The sequence below is a fragment of the Zalophus californianus genome, chromosome 9 (assembly GCF_009762305.2).
Source record: "Zalophus californianus isolate mZalCal1 chromosome 9, mZalCal1.pri.v2, whole genome shotgun sequence".
Lineage (NCBI taxonomy): Eukaryota > Metazoa > Chordata > Mammalia > Carnivora > Otariidae > Zalophus > Zalophus californianus.
Window position 1 is genome coordinate 87,456,038 of NC_045603.1, and position 14,680 is coordinate 87,470,717.

The 14,680-nt window shown below is 40.0% G+C and overlaps 1 protein-coding gene across 13 annotated transcripts in view; it reads right to left on the bottom strand.

Moving 5' to 3' along the window:
- The window catches only part of PLEKHA5 (pleckstrin homology domain containing A5), a 239,848-nt gene extending 227,298 nt beyond the window's left edge, over positions 1-12,550 (bottom strand). For 12 of the 13 annotated variants that reach the window (XM_027592897.2, XM_027592895.2, XM_035729176.1 and 9 more), the window contains exons 1-3: positions 12,320-12,550; positions 12,100-12,179; positions 9,685-9,742 (exon numbers count right to left, since the gene is read on the bottom strand). In XM_027592897.2, coding sequence (XP_027448698.1) covers positions 9,685-9,742; positions 12,100-12,179; positions 12,320-12,411 — 230 coding nt within the window. In that variant the 5' untranslated portion in view covers positions 12,412-12,550. Of the gene's footprint in view, positions 1-1,708; positions 5,251-9,684; positions 9,743-12,099; positions 12,180-12,319 lie in introns of those variants that run through there. The other variant, XM_027592903.1, reaches the window with a different exon arrangement.
- Between the last annotated feature and the right edge of the window lie 2,130 nt (positions 12,551-14,680).

Sequence of the window (14,680 nt, forward strand, 5' to 3'; positions counted from 1 at the left end):
GGTACTGAACCTTTTAAAAAGGTCACATCCTTTCCCAATAATTCCAAGTCTAGGAAACAGACATGCATATAAGAATGTTACATGGGATTTTTTTCACAGCAAAAAGCAGGAAACAACATAGCCACCTAAACATAGAGAAGTGATTAAACAATTCTATGTTCACGGGACAGAACATCATAGTTACTAAAGAATTTTCTAATGAATACATAACCATGGGCATACACAATATTTTAATGGAAATAGTATTCAACACTACATTAGCAATAAGACCCCCCCAAAATATGTGCGTACAATTAAGCATATATACTGAAATATTAACAGAAAGTCTCTAAGCACAACAGGACTGGGTGATTTTTCCTCAATCTCCTTTGCTCCTGACGGCCAATAAGCGTAGTTTTTATCGTTTCTCCTTCAGAATTCAACACTTGGACTCCATTCTCCCAGGTCTAGGCCTGACCCATCCTGCTTACCTTTTCAATTACTCCTTCTGCAAGGTACGGCAAACAGCGTCCTTGAGGATCACTTTTACTATCATTCTTGGAATTCTGCAGATGCTCAGGTTCACTGTCCTCCCGGCCCTGCGCATGTGACACTATTTATAAGGGAGGAGCAGCAGACCTCTAATCTCGTAGTCTTTCACACCTTGGTTTCCTACGGTGAATTGGACCTTTCTTTCTAGTCACATGGTTTCTGGAAGGCTTGCCAATAGTTATTTTGGCTGCAGCCAAGGACAGAAAATTACTGAAGACCAGAGGGCCAGTCTTTACCCCAGCAAATGGGCATGTGATCCAAAGTGGTCAAAGTCCTGTCCAAGATTTTTTTTTTTTTTTTTTAATTTGGGAATAGAGAAGAAACCTTGGTTAAAAAACTGAAAGGGTATAATTTGGGGCTGAGGCTTAATTTTTCTGGTTAAGTGGAAAGAAGCTATCTAAAGCAAAAAAAGGTAAGAGCCTTAAAGAATTCATTTGTATCACTCCTGGAATTAATGTGGAAAAGTTTGGGTCACTGACATTTGTAACAATAAGAATCCTGACTGGGTGACAAGTGAGAAGCAGAAAAATGCCCCAGGATGTCCAGATCTGGGTAAAGACTTTTTTTTTTTTTTTTTACAATCTATACTAGGTCTTCATTTCAAACATCTAATCGTCTATTATGTGCCGGATGTGGGAAACATAAAGATTATTACAACTTCAAAGAGTTGGGTGCTTCTGAAGTTACTGGCCACTTCAGAGAATAATTCCCAAACAGCCGAGAGACTACTCCGAAGTGGCTAAGGAGTTCTCCAACTGGCTCTAAAGCTTCCATCATCTGTACCTCATAAGAACTACTTTCTAGGCCCCTCAGTTTTCTATAGGAGCCACTGATGTCTGTATATTGAAGATTTGGTCTACATTCACTTTACCCATACTAGTACAACAGTATAGACTTCCAGATCTCCCTTGCTCTCTAGAAGCCACATTGGCCTGAACTGTGAAAGTTTCTAAATGTGAATGCCATGGCCAATGGCAAGATCTAGATTTCAGCTGCCTTCTGACAGGCATCTCAGGTCCCTGCATTCTCTTGGCTTTGTCATGGATCAGGTCTACCATCAAGCCTCTAGCAGAGCCTACAAAGAATCACATAAACCAAACTCACAGATGATTTGCTAATTCATATTGGGATAAATGTCACATGGACAGGGAATATCGAAATTTCACAAGGAGGCAAATTATAAGGTTTCTGAATAGCATGGAATTAGGCTGACTGTCATCATCAAAGTTTAATCAACAAATATTTATTGAGGAACTACTATAAGAAATGCTTACGCCAAGGGGCTAAAAATACAGCAATGAACAAGACTGCTTTTCATGAAGCTTACCTACCATACCGAGTGTGAGCAAACAGGTATTAAACAAGCATTCCCTTGATTCTAACATGTACTTTTTAAATATACTGTTGCTGAAATGAAGATGGAGAGATTTATTTAATATGGTCACAGTGCTCTCTTTCCCCCTGAAAAGCTATTAAATCAATGGTAACTGATAATCACTGGCAGCTTAAAAGAAACATGATAATTACATAAAAAATTCAATATTTAATCATAATCTTGTTATATGCTAAGAAGAAAAAATATTAGGAGAAAATCTGATGGGGACCAGAACTTACTCTGGAAGGCTCTGTTAGCTCTCCAAAATCTCCTCATAACACAGTAGTCAGAGTGATCCTTTCAAAGGGTGAAGCCGGATCATGTGCCTCCTCTGCTCAGATCTGCAGGGGCACCCTATTTCCCTAAATAACAGCCGATTACACCAACCAATGACATCCCCAAACAGTACAACCCATTAACTTCTCTGATTTCAACTCCTTTCTTCCCGCACTCATTCCTCATCATTCCTCTCCTGATACATCATACCCTGCTCTATTTTTTTCTTACAGCATTTGCATATTATTACATATGATAAAAAGTACTTATTTAACTAAGGCTTACTTTGATATTCTGCCCCCCACCCCCGTCCCATTCCACAGAATAGTTTTCTGGTCTACTATGTTTAGTGATAGATCTTAATCACTAAGGCATATTTAGGAGTTCAAAATGTGTCGAAGAGAATCAGAAGAAAGAATATATCCGTGAACAAGTGATTGGAAGACCTTGCACTGGGACTGAAATAATCATCAAAACCAGTTGGTGAAGCCTTGCTCTCTATTTTTTAGTGGAGAGTAACTTCCTCCTGCAGTTTTTCTCCTTTTACTCAATTCCCAAACCACACCAATCCCACCCAAGTCTTCAGATATAGCAAAATTTTCACTCAGGTTATGGTCCAGTCTCAAGCCCAAGATGCTATTTATTCTTCATTTTTTGGATGATTTTGTACTGCTTTGTACCGATCCACTCTGGGAATTTTACCGCTGAACTTTCAAAGGCAGGCTTACTCCTCGTGTTTGTGAGAAAGTCCTCTTCCAGTAACTCTCATATTGGGCCAAATCCATACAACATATCTGCTCAAAGCATGATGCATACTTCCCAGAGTTTAACACAGTCTACCAATATGTACTTGTGATTTTTTTATTATCGTCTCTCCTACAAAATAACGGTATGCCCTTAAGAGCAAGGTCCATGTCTGTCCTTCACAAAGCCTACAGCGCCTGGCACACAGAAAATACCCAATAAGTATTTGTTGAACGAATAATTGGATGGATGAATACAACATTTCTGGCTTGGATGTATATGCATATACAGTCTAGTCAACTAGGTAGCTGAGATAGGATTTTTTGGGTAGAGTGAGTTGTGCTTCTTGTTTGTGAAGGAGAAACAGAAGATATTGTTGGGAGTCCTTTGGAAAGGCCGATTTTAGCCACCTAAAATGCTATGTCCTCTCAACCAGATCAAAGACCAACTCATGATCAACACTTCCACCTAGAGCTTCTCCCCCCTCCCCCGATGTACTCCCTTATTCTGGTCAAGGGTACCAATCATTCTTATAGCCTCTCAGACACAAAGGCTTTGAGTAGCTTTTGACCTCTTTCTGTCAACCTCCTAGCTCAGCAAGACTCCTAAAGCCTGTCAACTCCTTTTAAATATCGTTGATCAATGGTCTCCTTCCTTTCCATTCCTGCTACTACCAACTTGGTACAAGCAACTAAACTCTCAGATTATTATAGCAACAGATTCAGAACTGGTCTCCGTGATTCCAGGTTTGCCCCTGTCTAATCCATCCTGCCTATATTAAAATCTCCTTAAAACCTTCACTTTACACTACTAATGCTATACCAAAAAAAATCTGCCATGGCAACCTAGAAAATAAAAATCTCAGCCTGACATTTGAAGGCCAGACACAATATAGCTCCAAACAGTATCCCAGCATTTTCTATGTTAACATCACTCACCAGCACAGTAGTTCTCACTAGTCATTACACGCATTATACACGTTTCCACCCCCATGAATTTATCCTACCAGTCATTTATATGAATGTAGAATTCTATCTACACCCTCAAGTCTAGCTCAACTCCCACATCTTCCTTTAAGCCTTTCCCAGACCTCCCCACTTAATCTGCCTCTTCCTCCTGGGCTTTCTTATGACACCATCTGACAGACAACTAGGACCTTTTTTTTTTTTTTTTTTACACTATTAACTCCAATTTACACATACACATATACACATGTAACTTTTCACACTTAACCCCAACTTACACCTATCTGTTATGGAAAAGTAAAAGGGTCACAGGAGAGGTGCCTTCATCAACAAATGCTAATAAACCCTTTATTTTTCCTGGACAGACAAAGGTGGCTATACAGGGATGTTTATATCTGGCTAATCTCCAGGACCTCCAACTCTCACTCTTCTAACCAATTTTGTATTTTTCTACTCCTTGTTTTTTCCCTTTCCTAAACATATACCAGAGCTTTGAGAATAAGAAAAACTAAAGAGGTCTACCACATTAAGGGGAAAAACATTTAAGAAATCCAAAAAGCGTTCTCAAAATGCAACAACCTGAGGTGTGGGGAAGCCTCTTACTCCGTCCCAATTAACTCCTTCAAAGACTAGAAGCCAACATCATCATCATCGACACGACTTACTTAGAGACTGACTGGATGCTATACATTAAGCTACACACTGAAACCACAAAGAGACACTAAGCAGGCCTGGTCCTAGCATTGGTCCTTGGGCTAAAAAGAAGGACAATGGGATTCCACAATAAAATCCACTACGACTGGAAGTCCCAGCTTCCTAATCTTGACATTCTAAATGCAATTCATCATTGAAACTTTCCTGAACTGTCACAGAACACTCTACTTTTCCTTTAAGAAGATACTATTTTTAAATTACATAACTGTTCCAGTTTTTGTTTTGTCTGTTTCTACTACTAGAGTATAGACTCCAGGAAGGCAGTCTCCTCATTGTATTGCAGAGCACCTGGAACAGTGCTCATCATTTACTAAGTACTCCTGAGAGATTGTAAATGAATGACCACATTCTAAGACCCTGTTAATATAATACCAGTCACAAGATTTTTAGGGGGTTAAACGAGCTTTTAGTTGTAGGTTGGCCTACTAACCTAACCACTGTACTTGTTTCTATGAAATGAAACCTGTAGTGTCAGGCAACCCACTTATGGAGAGATACATATCATAGGGCCTGTTTTTAATGCCCCATATTTTTAGGTATAGAGGGGCTTTAGTGCAGAGATCTTAATTTGAATGCTAGTGACTAGTAGTGAGGCTATATGACCTACAATAGGCGCTTAACCTCTTCAAGCTTCAGTTTCATCATCTGGGAAAAAAAAAAAGGAAAAAGAGAACAATAAAAGGCCACTGTGAAGATTAAATTCATCTAATGCTATGCTGAAGGACCTAGTTCCCACCATCTCCCTCTTTAACACACTGCCCGTTTTTTCCTATATTACAGACTCCTTGAAGTTTGAAACCATAGTTCATAGTTGTGCTGTACCTAATGAATTAGCATAAACTGCTTCACACACATAAGAATCACATATTATAGTCTAAAACTCTGTTACGAATATAAAAAAGAAATATAACATCCATGAATTGTTCTGAAACATTATATTGCTATACGCAATTATAATATTACAGTATCAACGTACCCAACAATTTTAAATATCAAATATGTAGTAATATAGTCTAAGATTCTTGGTGGCAGTTATGTTACATTCCCTATCCTTGCTCATAGTTCAAACTGTGATAATCTATGAAGAAACACATTTTTTTTCCTCACTTGCAACCTTAAATGGCTATGTCAAACTAGAATTCCCTTCACTGCAGGTTGGTTTGAAATTCCAAGCACACGTTATATCCAGCTATCGCAGATACTGAAATGAAACTTCATTAGTCAAAAATCAAACACTGCTCTATTTGCATATCTAAGAAAAAGTTCAATTTTCAGAACTTAAAATTTTAAGAAAAAAAGCAATATGAAAATATAAACTCACAAAATTTACATACTACTTTTATTACCCTGCAAAGACGTTTTTTGATTCCCAATTCTGCCGCATAAGACAATGACCTTTAAATAATCAGAACAAAGTTTCTCACTGTTCAGAGAGCATTGTTTTAAGATTTACTTGGCACTTTAAGTTAACCATCTTAAAGCTTTGAAGCACAAATAGTCAGTGACACATCCATTTTAAGCTACTATGACCTGTCATTACAGAGTCATTAAGCAATAATTTCAAGGAGCAAGCAGAAAGCTTTATAACTTTCAAATATATTAAGATTATCTTCTGTACTTCATAAGCTAAGTTATTTGGATATTTAAAGCTACACTTCATAAATTATAAAATTCACTGATAATTTTCTGCATTCTTTCTAAAGATAAATAACATGAATTAACTGTTAAAAAGCAATACAGAAACCCAATAATCAAATCAAACACTATATATATGTGTTTTTATACATACACGTGATGATTTCTAAGCTGGCTAGCTTAAGGAATACAGAAAAAATATTCTTCTCAGAAAGAAATTATTTATCTTTATGATAAATAATGTCCAAATATTAACATTTTTTTGACAAATGGATTTAAAGTAAAATACATTCTCTATATTATCTATTCTTTTACCTAACTGTAAACTTTTATTAAAGAACCAATTTCAAAAATTATATAAAGTAAACTGATTATCCAATTCAACTCTATACAACTCTTAATTCTGACTAGGTCCTTTGTTGACACAGCTCTCCAGAGAAGGTATGTTACAAAGCACAAAATGCAGCAACAGAAAGAAAGCACACACAACTCTGGCACTACCCACTTCACACTCATCTGTGGTTATCTATACAAAGTTTAAAATAGTTGGCATGATAGGAAAGCTAAGTAGCTTTCCATATTTCTCACATCATGTCTTCTTGGCCCTTGAGTGAATCATTTTGCAGACTACTACAAATTTCCAAAATATTATAAAACCCAGAGAAATTTAAAAATGGGATGGAATTCAGAAGTTGCCATTTCCAGCCAGCCTAATTTAAAGGCATGAAGACTGAGCTCCATGGTCTTTAAAAAGGTCAAGACACAGCCTAGCTGTGTCTTACCTCAACTCCAATCCTCTTTCACCTTACTACCCCCAGAGATGCAATGGTCATTTGGTGATAACACCAAAGTGTTATCCAAAAATAAATTTTTTTTGGCAGTATGCCATTTTGAACCACCACCAACATTTGTTCAGAAGAGAAATAATCTGAGAGTTAAGTGTACCTTTGGGAACAAAAGTAGAAACTCAAGCTCTTTAGGTCTTTCTTCTTGTTAAGGGAACCTTCCAGGAGCACCAGATCAGGATTAGCAGGAGGATCAACACATCTTTTATTGATCTATCTTCCCTCTTCCCACAAGAACAAAACCCACCCTGTTCACTATATCACAACGTTTCTTTTAATTTGATCAATAACCTCCTTTCTTCATCTAAGAAAGAACCAACAATGAGAAATACATCCACCAACATCAATCACTTTCCTACTTCAGACTCCTATCCTTTCTTCTCTGAACACTCTAAATATAGTTCACGTTCCTGCTGTTTCTCATCTTGATGTCTTTGCAGACTATAAGCTCCAAAGGCATGTTTCTGTTGTTTTATGTGGTGTGACAATGGAGATAGTAATTCTTCTGACTACTTCTATGAATAAGATGAGATTCAGACATGACAATATATGTGAAAGCACTTGGTAAATGGCAAAGTTTAAGGCAAACGTAGTGCCCCTATCATAAGAGAATGATAAAGCATCCCTAGTTGCTCATATACAAGTTAGCAAAAAATTTCTAGGAAATTATGGCCTACATTAGCAATTTAACTAATCTTAAAAGAAATGAGTCTGATACACCCAGAAAGAAAAAGTAGTAGCACCTAACATTCAGCAAATCATGTATTTGTCAATGATCATTTTACTTCAGAGAAGTTTAATGAGTGATATATTTCTATAACATGCTCAATTTTAGAACAAATCACTTTCAAATATAAACTATTTACTTTCAGGCACAATTATTGGTTGTCTACTAATATCACATGATTAAAACCCCGTAATTTAAAAATGCCATCAGAATTAAAGTAAAATTATTATAGCTTTCTTAACATTGTCCTCATTTTCCTGAGAAACTTACTTGAGCATGACACTCAAAGAAGGTTCTAATTTGTTTGAGTCAACATAAAAGAAAATCTAATCAAATGGCTAGTAGAACAAAAGAAAATTCAGTCTTTTTAACAGCTCAGTTCTGAAATAAAACATTTTCAGCCCACACAGAATAACATTTTGTACTATCGAATAAAACGTTCATCTAAGAATGTACACATTCACAGGAATTAAAATATTATTGAGAATTACATTGTTACTTCTATTCTTATAAGATTAGCTAGGGCTTAAGGTACAGTAAAATTACATTGGATAAAAATAAATAAACTCTATCAAAAAAACTTTCTTCAAAAATATCAATACTACATCCAAAAAAAAGAAGCATCCCTTTTCATGGCAATACAAACTCACTTTAATACAGGATGAAAATAGCCACTAGGAAAATACCTGGTGACTCGGCACTTTATTTATGCCTTTATTTTTTAGGCCATCTAATAATGTATAGCACAATCTCTAAATAAGAGATGTAACTGAAAAATATCCAGAGAAGAATCACATCATGAAATCTTCTATGCCTGGATCTTCTGCCTTCTCTATTTCTATATCCAAATGCAATCATTCCTAATACCTATAAACATCCCTTGACATTTTACATAAATATCATTCTGAAAAATTTTAAAACCGTACTAGTAATTATAATTTAATGGAATTATGGTGTGATCTTAAAAATATCACTTAGTAAAATACCTTATTAGGCCCAATGAAATAAAGGTGACTTTAGCTAGGTATCTGTTTTTATTAATAAAGTATTGGCATCTCAATCAAATCTTGTATTTAAGTATTCTTTCAAGCCTCAGTTCCTTAAAATTAAACAAAAAATTTTAAAACAAGCTCTTAAGTAAATAGTTTCTAATTTAAAACGAATATAAAAACCACCTTTATTTTCCCCTTGGGAGGTAAAAAAAACTTCCTACATACTGTTGACCTCAAGCATTGTATTTGTCTCCAAGTACTACCAAATGAACACAGAACAGAAATTAGTTTAATGTTCTATAGAATTAAAAGTCAGGACAAACTGGTCATCTCTCCTTTGTAAGCTCTAGTGAAAGCCTTTTATTCAATCACAAACAACCATAAAACACTTGTATTTTAAGACTTACATTTAAATAAACTAAGGCAAATTACAATGCTCCAACAGATTTTTGTGAAATAATTATTTATTTGTTTGCTTTTACTTTCAGCCCTGTCATTGTTCATCCAACCATAACCCAGCTTCACATCACTTTTGCTTCTTATTAACAGCTCTGGTCAAAATACACATGAACAAAATTCACTTTAAAAGAAAAAAAAATATGTTAACATGCTAAAGACAAAATACTATAGTGCTCTATCACCCAGGACCAAAAATGTAGTTGTGGCCTTCAATGATCTAATTTCCAAATGTATGAATGTCCAGGCAAATAACATAACTATATGAGTGTCATCTTTCCTCTCAAAATTACAACACTATATAAAGGATAAATACGATAGACCTTAAAAAATTATGACCATATCTAGAGATACAACTATTCAATGGAAGATTAATTACAGCATTCAAATTACCAAGGAAAAAAATCGTAATTAAAAAACTCACTTTATATAGTATCTTGCACCTTCAAAAGTATATGCTTCTTCCCAGCCAGTAGGCAAATCTAAAAAACATACATTTCACAGTTAGTATTACTTCAATGGGATAGCAAAATAAGTTTCAATCCATTTTAATTATTCATCTTCATGATCAGCTATTTTCATTTATTAAGTAAATTTCTAAAAAAAATGTTGGACTGGTAACAAAACTCATAGTCAACAAAATACCATTTTTAGGAAAATGGCGATTCAAATTTAAAGCCACAAGAAAACAAGGAACAATATCAGAGATTATCTTACATGATTATACACTTTAATGATCACTGAAAAAGAACTACTCTCTGGCATCCAAAAAAAAGCAAGGGAAGCCTTCTAATCCCACGTAAAATACCCATGATGGTTGGCCAAAAAAAAAAACAAAAAACAAAAAACTCTGCGTTAAAGGCAACACCTGCTTCTTCTTAGGTATACGGTGTCTATTTTAAGACCAAACCTTTCAGCTACATAAACGAATCCATCCAGGAAGTGTCACTGATGAGAAAAAACTTCCTAAGTCCTTAATTAGGGGGAAAGAGCTCTGCCATCACATACTCAATACAGGTACGTTTCTACAGACTTGACTTCAAGAGATGTGAAATTTCAAGTAATAAACCTGGGAACAATTCAGGTGAATGATGGTCATTTTATGTGCTACACATTACCAATGACAAGTGGCTTGGATTTAACCATAATATCTCTCTGAAATAAAAACCAATGATGTGTGTACAAAACCACAAAGTCAAAGCAAAGTAAACCAAACCAGGAAAAAAAAAAAAGATCGTGTCTTAGAAATTAATGTGAAACCAAAGAAAGAATAAAATTTTTCTGTAGTGTGAATGTTTTCAAATCTGTGGGGGTAAACAGGATACAAATTCGTATTACACATAACCAAAATAAGCATGAAATAATCCCACAAGATGATTAGGATAAATAATTTAAATACCATATTGTCTTTTGTGAAATAACTTTATTATCCATAACGCAAAGAGGCCATGAGAGTTTAAATATATATGCAAAACACTGAAAGGTATACTTAAGTCAGAGACTGCAACGGGCTGTTAAGAAATATGACTGTGTATTAGTCAGAAATGCCTTAAAACTGTAACCTCACCATGCTTGCTACACCAGCTTTCCCTTTCCTCCTCCACCTTTTTGCAAATATGGAAATTAGTCATTTCACTGAACTCCAGAATTTAATAGAAAAGGCATGCTTGTTCAATATCCTGGCAACTCTAAGAGACTCACCGAATCTCAGAGTTGGAGAGAAAGTATCCCAGAGGACTGCTGAAGCCAGCCTCACCTTCGACCCAAACAATTCTCAAGCCTTTCCAATCACCAGAAAGAGAGGTAGGCCAGTAAGAGAACTACATGTTACATTTCAAAGACAAACAAGTTTCACGAATGTAAACAAAGAATGACAAAAGACAGCCAGACCAGCACTGAAGCTACCATCAACCTTTCTCCAGCTCAACTCATATTCAGTATTCAAACAAGCCAGCAAAGGCACCGACCGGAGAGATCTGCTTCCCCGCCGACCCTCTCCAATTAGGGCACAAATGCCCACACGCGGGACACCCCCTAGCACACCCACCGCCTCCTGGCGGTCTGTGCAACCTCTCTGCCGCTGCCGGGGACTTTGAATCTCGCCCGCTAGCAACTGCAGCTGCAAATGCCTCCTCCGGCTCCGGCTGCCGCTCTGGCGGCAGGAGGAAAAGCGCCAAGCGTTTCCTGAGCGATTCACTGTCACACAGAGGATCGCAGCACCCCCCAAACTCCTCTCCTCCTCCTCCTCAGTCACCTACCCACAAGTCCCACCTAGGAGGAGGAGGGAGCCGCACGACTGGAGGCAGCTGTCCGGGGAGCAGGGAGAAGATGTGGATACCATTATCCCGGCGGACGAGTGCCAGGGTCCGGGGCTGCAGGGAGGGCAGTGGGAAAGGACTTCCTAAAGGTTGAAAGGGAGTGAGGTCAGGGGGTGGGGGTGGGGGTGGGGGTGGAAGGATTCAGGAGTGGCTGCGGGAGGAAAAACTCGGGATCCCAGATTCCTGGGAGAGGGGAGTCGGCCTCCCTGGGGGCGTCGGTGGGGGGGCGGGAGGTGTCCAGGTTGGGAAGGGGGAGAGGGCCCAGGAAGAGGGCGCCGTCTCCAAGCGGCGATGAAAGGCTAAGGAAAGAGAAGCGTTCGGAGACTCGAGAGAACTCCCGCGGCGGGGCTCCTGCGGCCCCTCTACCTGCGGCCGCCCCCGCCGGCCTCCGCCCCACTTCGCCGCCTCCCGGGGACGGCGTCTGGGGGCAGGTTGCGGGGACGCGGGCGGGCGGCCGGGGCTCTGCCGCCTCCTCCCAGCGGAGCCCAACTCCGCTCGGGCCCGGCCGGGCTCAGCGTTACCTGTGCTCTGCCGCCGGTGTCCGGTAACCACGGCCTCGCCGGTGACGGGGTGCAGCCAGGTGGTGCTCTTCGCCTCCTCGCTGCACGGATGAGAGAAGGGGCAGAGACGGAGCGTGAGTGGGGCGCCGGAGGAGCTGAAGCGGCGCAGACCCGGCTCCCTCTTCCCCTCCCGCCAGCCTCCCGCACCCTCCGGTCCCCCGCGCCGCCCCCTGTTCTTTACTTGATGAAGAAGACTCGGCCGCCCCTGGTGATCCCGTAAGTCCAGGACCGGGGCAGGGAGCAGATCCACTCCAGGTTCAGATCCGCCGCCATGTCTGATCCCCAGCCGCCGCCGCCGCCGCCGCCGCCGCCTTCTCCTGCCTGCAGCCCCGGCTGCCGAGGGAGGAGGGAGGGAGCGAGCGAGCGAGCGAGCGAGCGAAGGGAGCGCGGAGCGAGCGCGGCCGGAGCGCGCCTCCCCGGCCCAGCGCGCCCCCGCGCGCGCCCTACCCCCTCGGGCGGCGCCCGCCCCGCCGCCCCGGCTGGGTCGGGCCCGCGTCGCCGCCCCTCCGCATCCTCCGCGGCCGCCGGCCGGCCGCCCCGCCGCGCGCTCGGGGGATGGGCGAGTGGCGCCGCGCCCCGCGGCCAGACCCCTCCCTCGCGCCCCCCCTCGCGCCCCTCCCGCGCTCCCCCACCCCGCCCGAACGAAGGTTCCGGGATCGATTAAAAAAAAAAACAAAACGCGTCCTGCCCCCAGGGCTTTGCCCGAAGGCTTCCCAGCCTAGAGCAGGAGTCAAAGGGAGCGTAATCCCTGCGCCCCAGATTGCTCTCTCTTTAGAACAACAGGAACACAGCAGCTGAGCTTTGTTTTTTTAGAGCTCTTGGATATCAGAGAGTTTTCAAAAATACATATATATATCACTTTAAAATAGAAAACTGTTTCATTAAAGCACACGGAAGGCTTTTCCTGTTTGTTTGTTTTGTGTGCCAGATATCGAAGGTTTGACTAGTTACCGTGGGCCCATGAAATATGAGTAGATTCAGACTTGATAAAACAAGTTTGCCTTTTCCTAGGCCCCTTAAATCATATCATGTTTTATAAAATAAAACCTTGACTTTTTCTCTTATTTTTTTTAAAGATTCGATTATTATCAATCTGGATTTCTACTTTCCCATATCTCCCATAAATTACAATGATTGCCCAACTTTATAGAGTCCTTGCGACGGTGCACATTTTAAAATCCCCAAAACAACCCTACGGATACTATGATAATTAATCCCCATTTTACAGATGCAAAAAATGAAGTTTAAAGAAACCGTAACTGGCCCAAGGTCACAGTAGTAAGTGACAAAGCCTGGATTCAAACTAGCTCTAGTATTTAAAAAGTCTATTTGTAGAGCCACATTGCTGTACTTATTTTAAAAAATAAGTCTTGTTTCCTCTGTACCCCACCCCTTTTTTGTTCTTTAAGCAAGCAAAGGGCAGATTTCCATGCAACTGAAATCTCCCCTAACCCCACCTAGGAGTACTTGCCTCTTCTCTTTGTCTCTGGTCCTCTGCCACACTTGAAATTGCTTCTGCATCTTTACAGCAAGATGACTCATTCCAACAGGATACACAGTTCAATAATAATAGTACTACTTGATATGCCTATAACACCTTTTCTGACCAGTCTTGGATGCCTCCTGAAGCTTTATCTCATTTATCTTTCCAGTGCTCAAAGAAGCAAACCATCTCGGGCGCCTGGGTGGCTCAGACGTTAAGCGTCTGCCTTCGGCTAGGGTCATGATCCCAGGGTCCTGGGATCGAACCCCACATCTGGCTCCCTGCTGGGCGGGAAGCCTGCTTCTCCCTCTCCCACGCTCCCCCTGCTTGTGTTCCTGCTCTCGCTCTCTCTGTCAAATAAATAAATAAAATCTTTTAAAAAAAAGAAAAGAAGCAGCAAACCATCTCTTTCAACATTTAAGGAATCTAAGGCACAGAAAGGGTAAATGACCTTGGCCAAAGCCTATCCAGCAACTCAGGTGGGGCCTGGATGAGAATGCAGTTTCATTGGACATTTTCTCTCATACTCTAATTCCCCAAGGCCATTCTGTCTTTACTGAAAAGAAGTCTGCAATTACTGCTATAATTTTCCTGTCCATCTGCATACACAAGGAAAAAAAATCAACACATCACTTTAATGTTTTCTCTTTTTGGTTCCTTTGCATTCTCCTCTTTCATTTTGCTACTTATTACTTCTTGACATCTTATCTCCTGCTCAGTCTCTGGAAAAAGTGCCATTTTTTTTTAAGTCAATGAATAACTAGCAGGAAATGTTCCACATTACCATCAGTGGTCACTGGTTATTACAGAGCAAGAAAATCAAGAGCTATTGGCATTTTATTGTGCTATCATTAGAAATTAAAAAATCGAAAGTGAATCTTTCTAATACCATAATAACTTTAGAAATCTACTGTTAGTCCAGCTACAGTATTTGACTTTTTGACTGGGTACTCTTAAGAATTATTTAGGCTGGCCATGTATTGTATGAGGATTCCTTTTAGCTGTGAATCTTTGATTTTATAAGATTCATTAGTGCTAGGCTTATTTCAAAAAGTGATA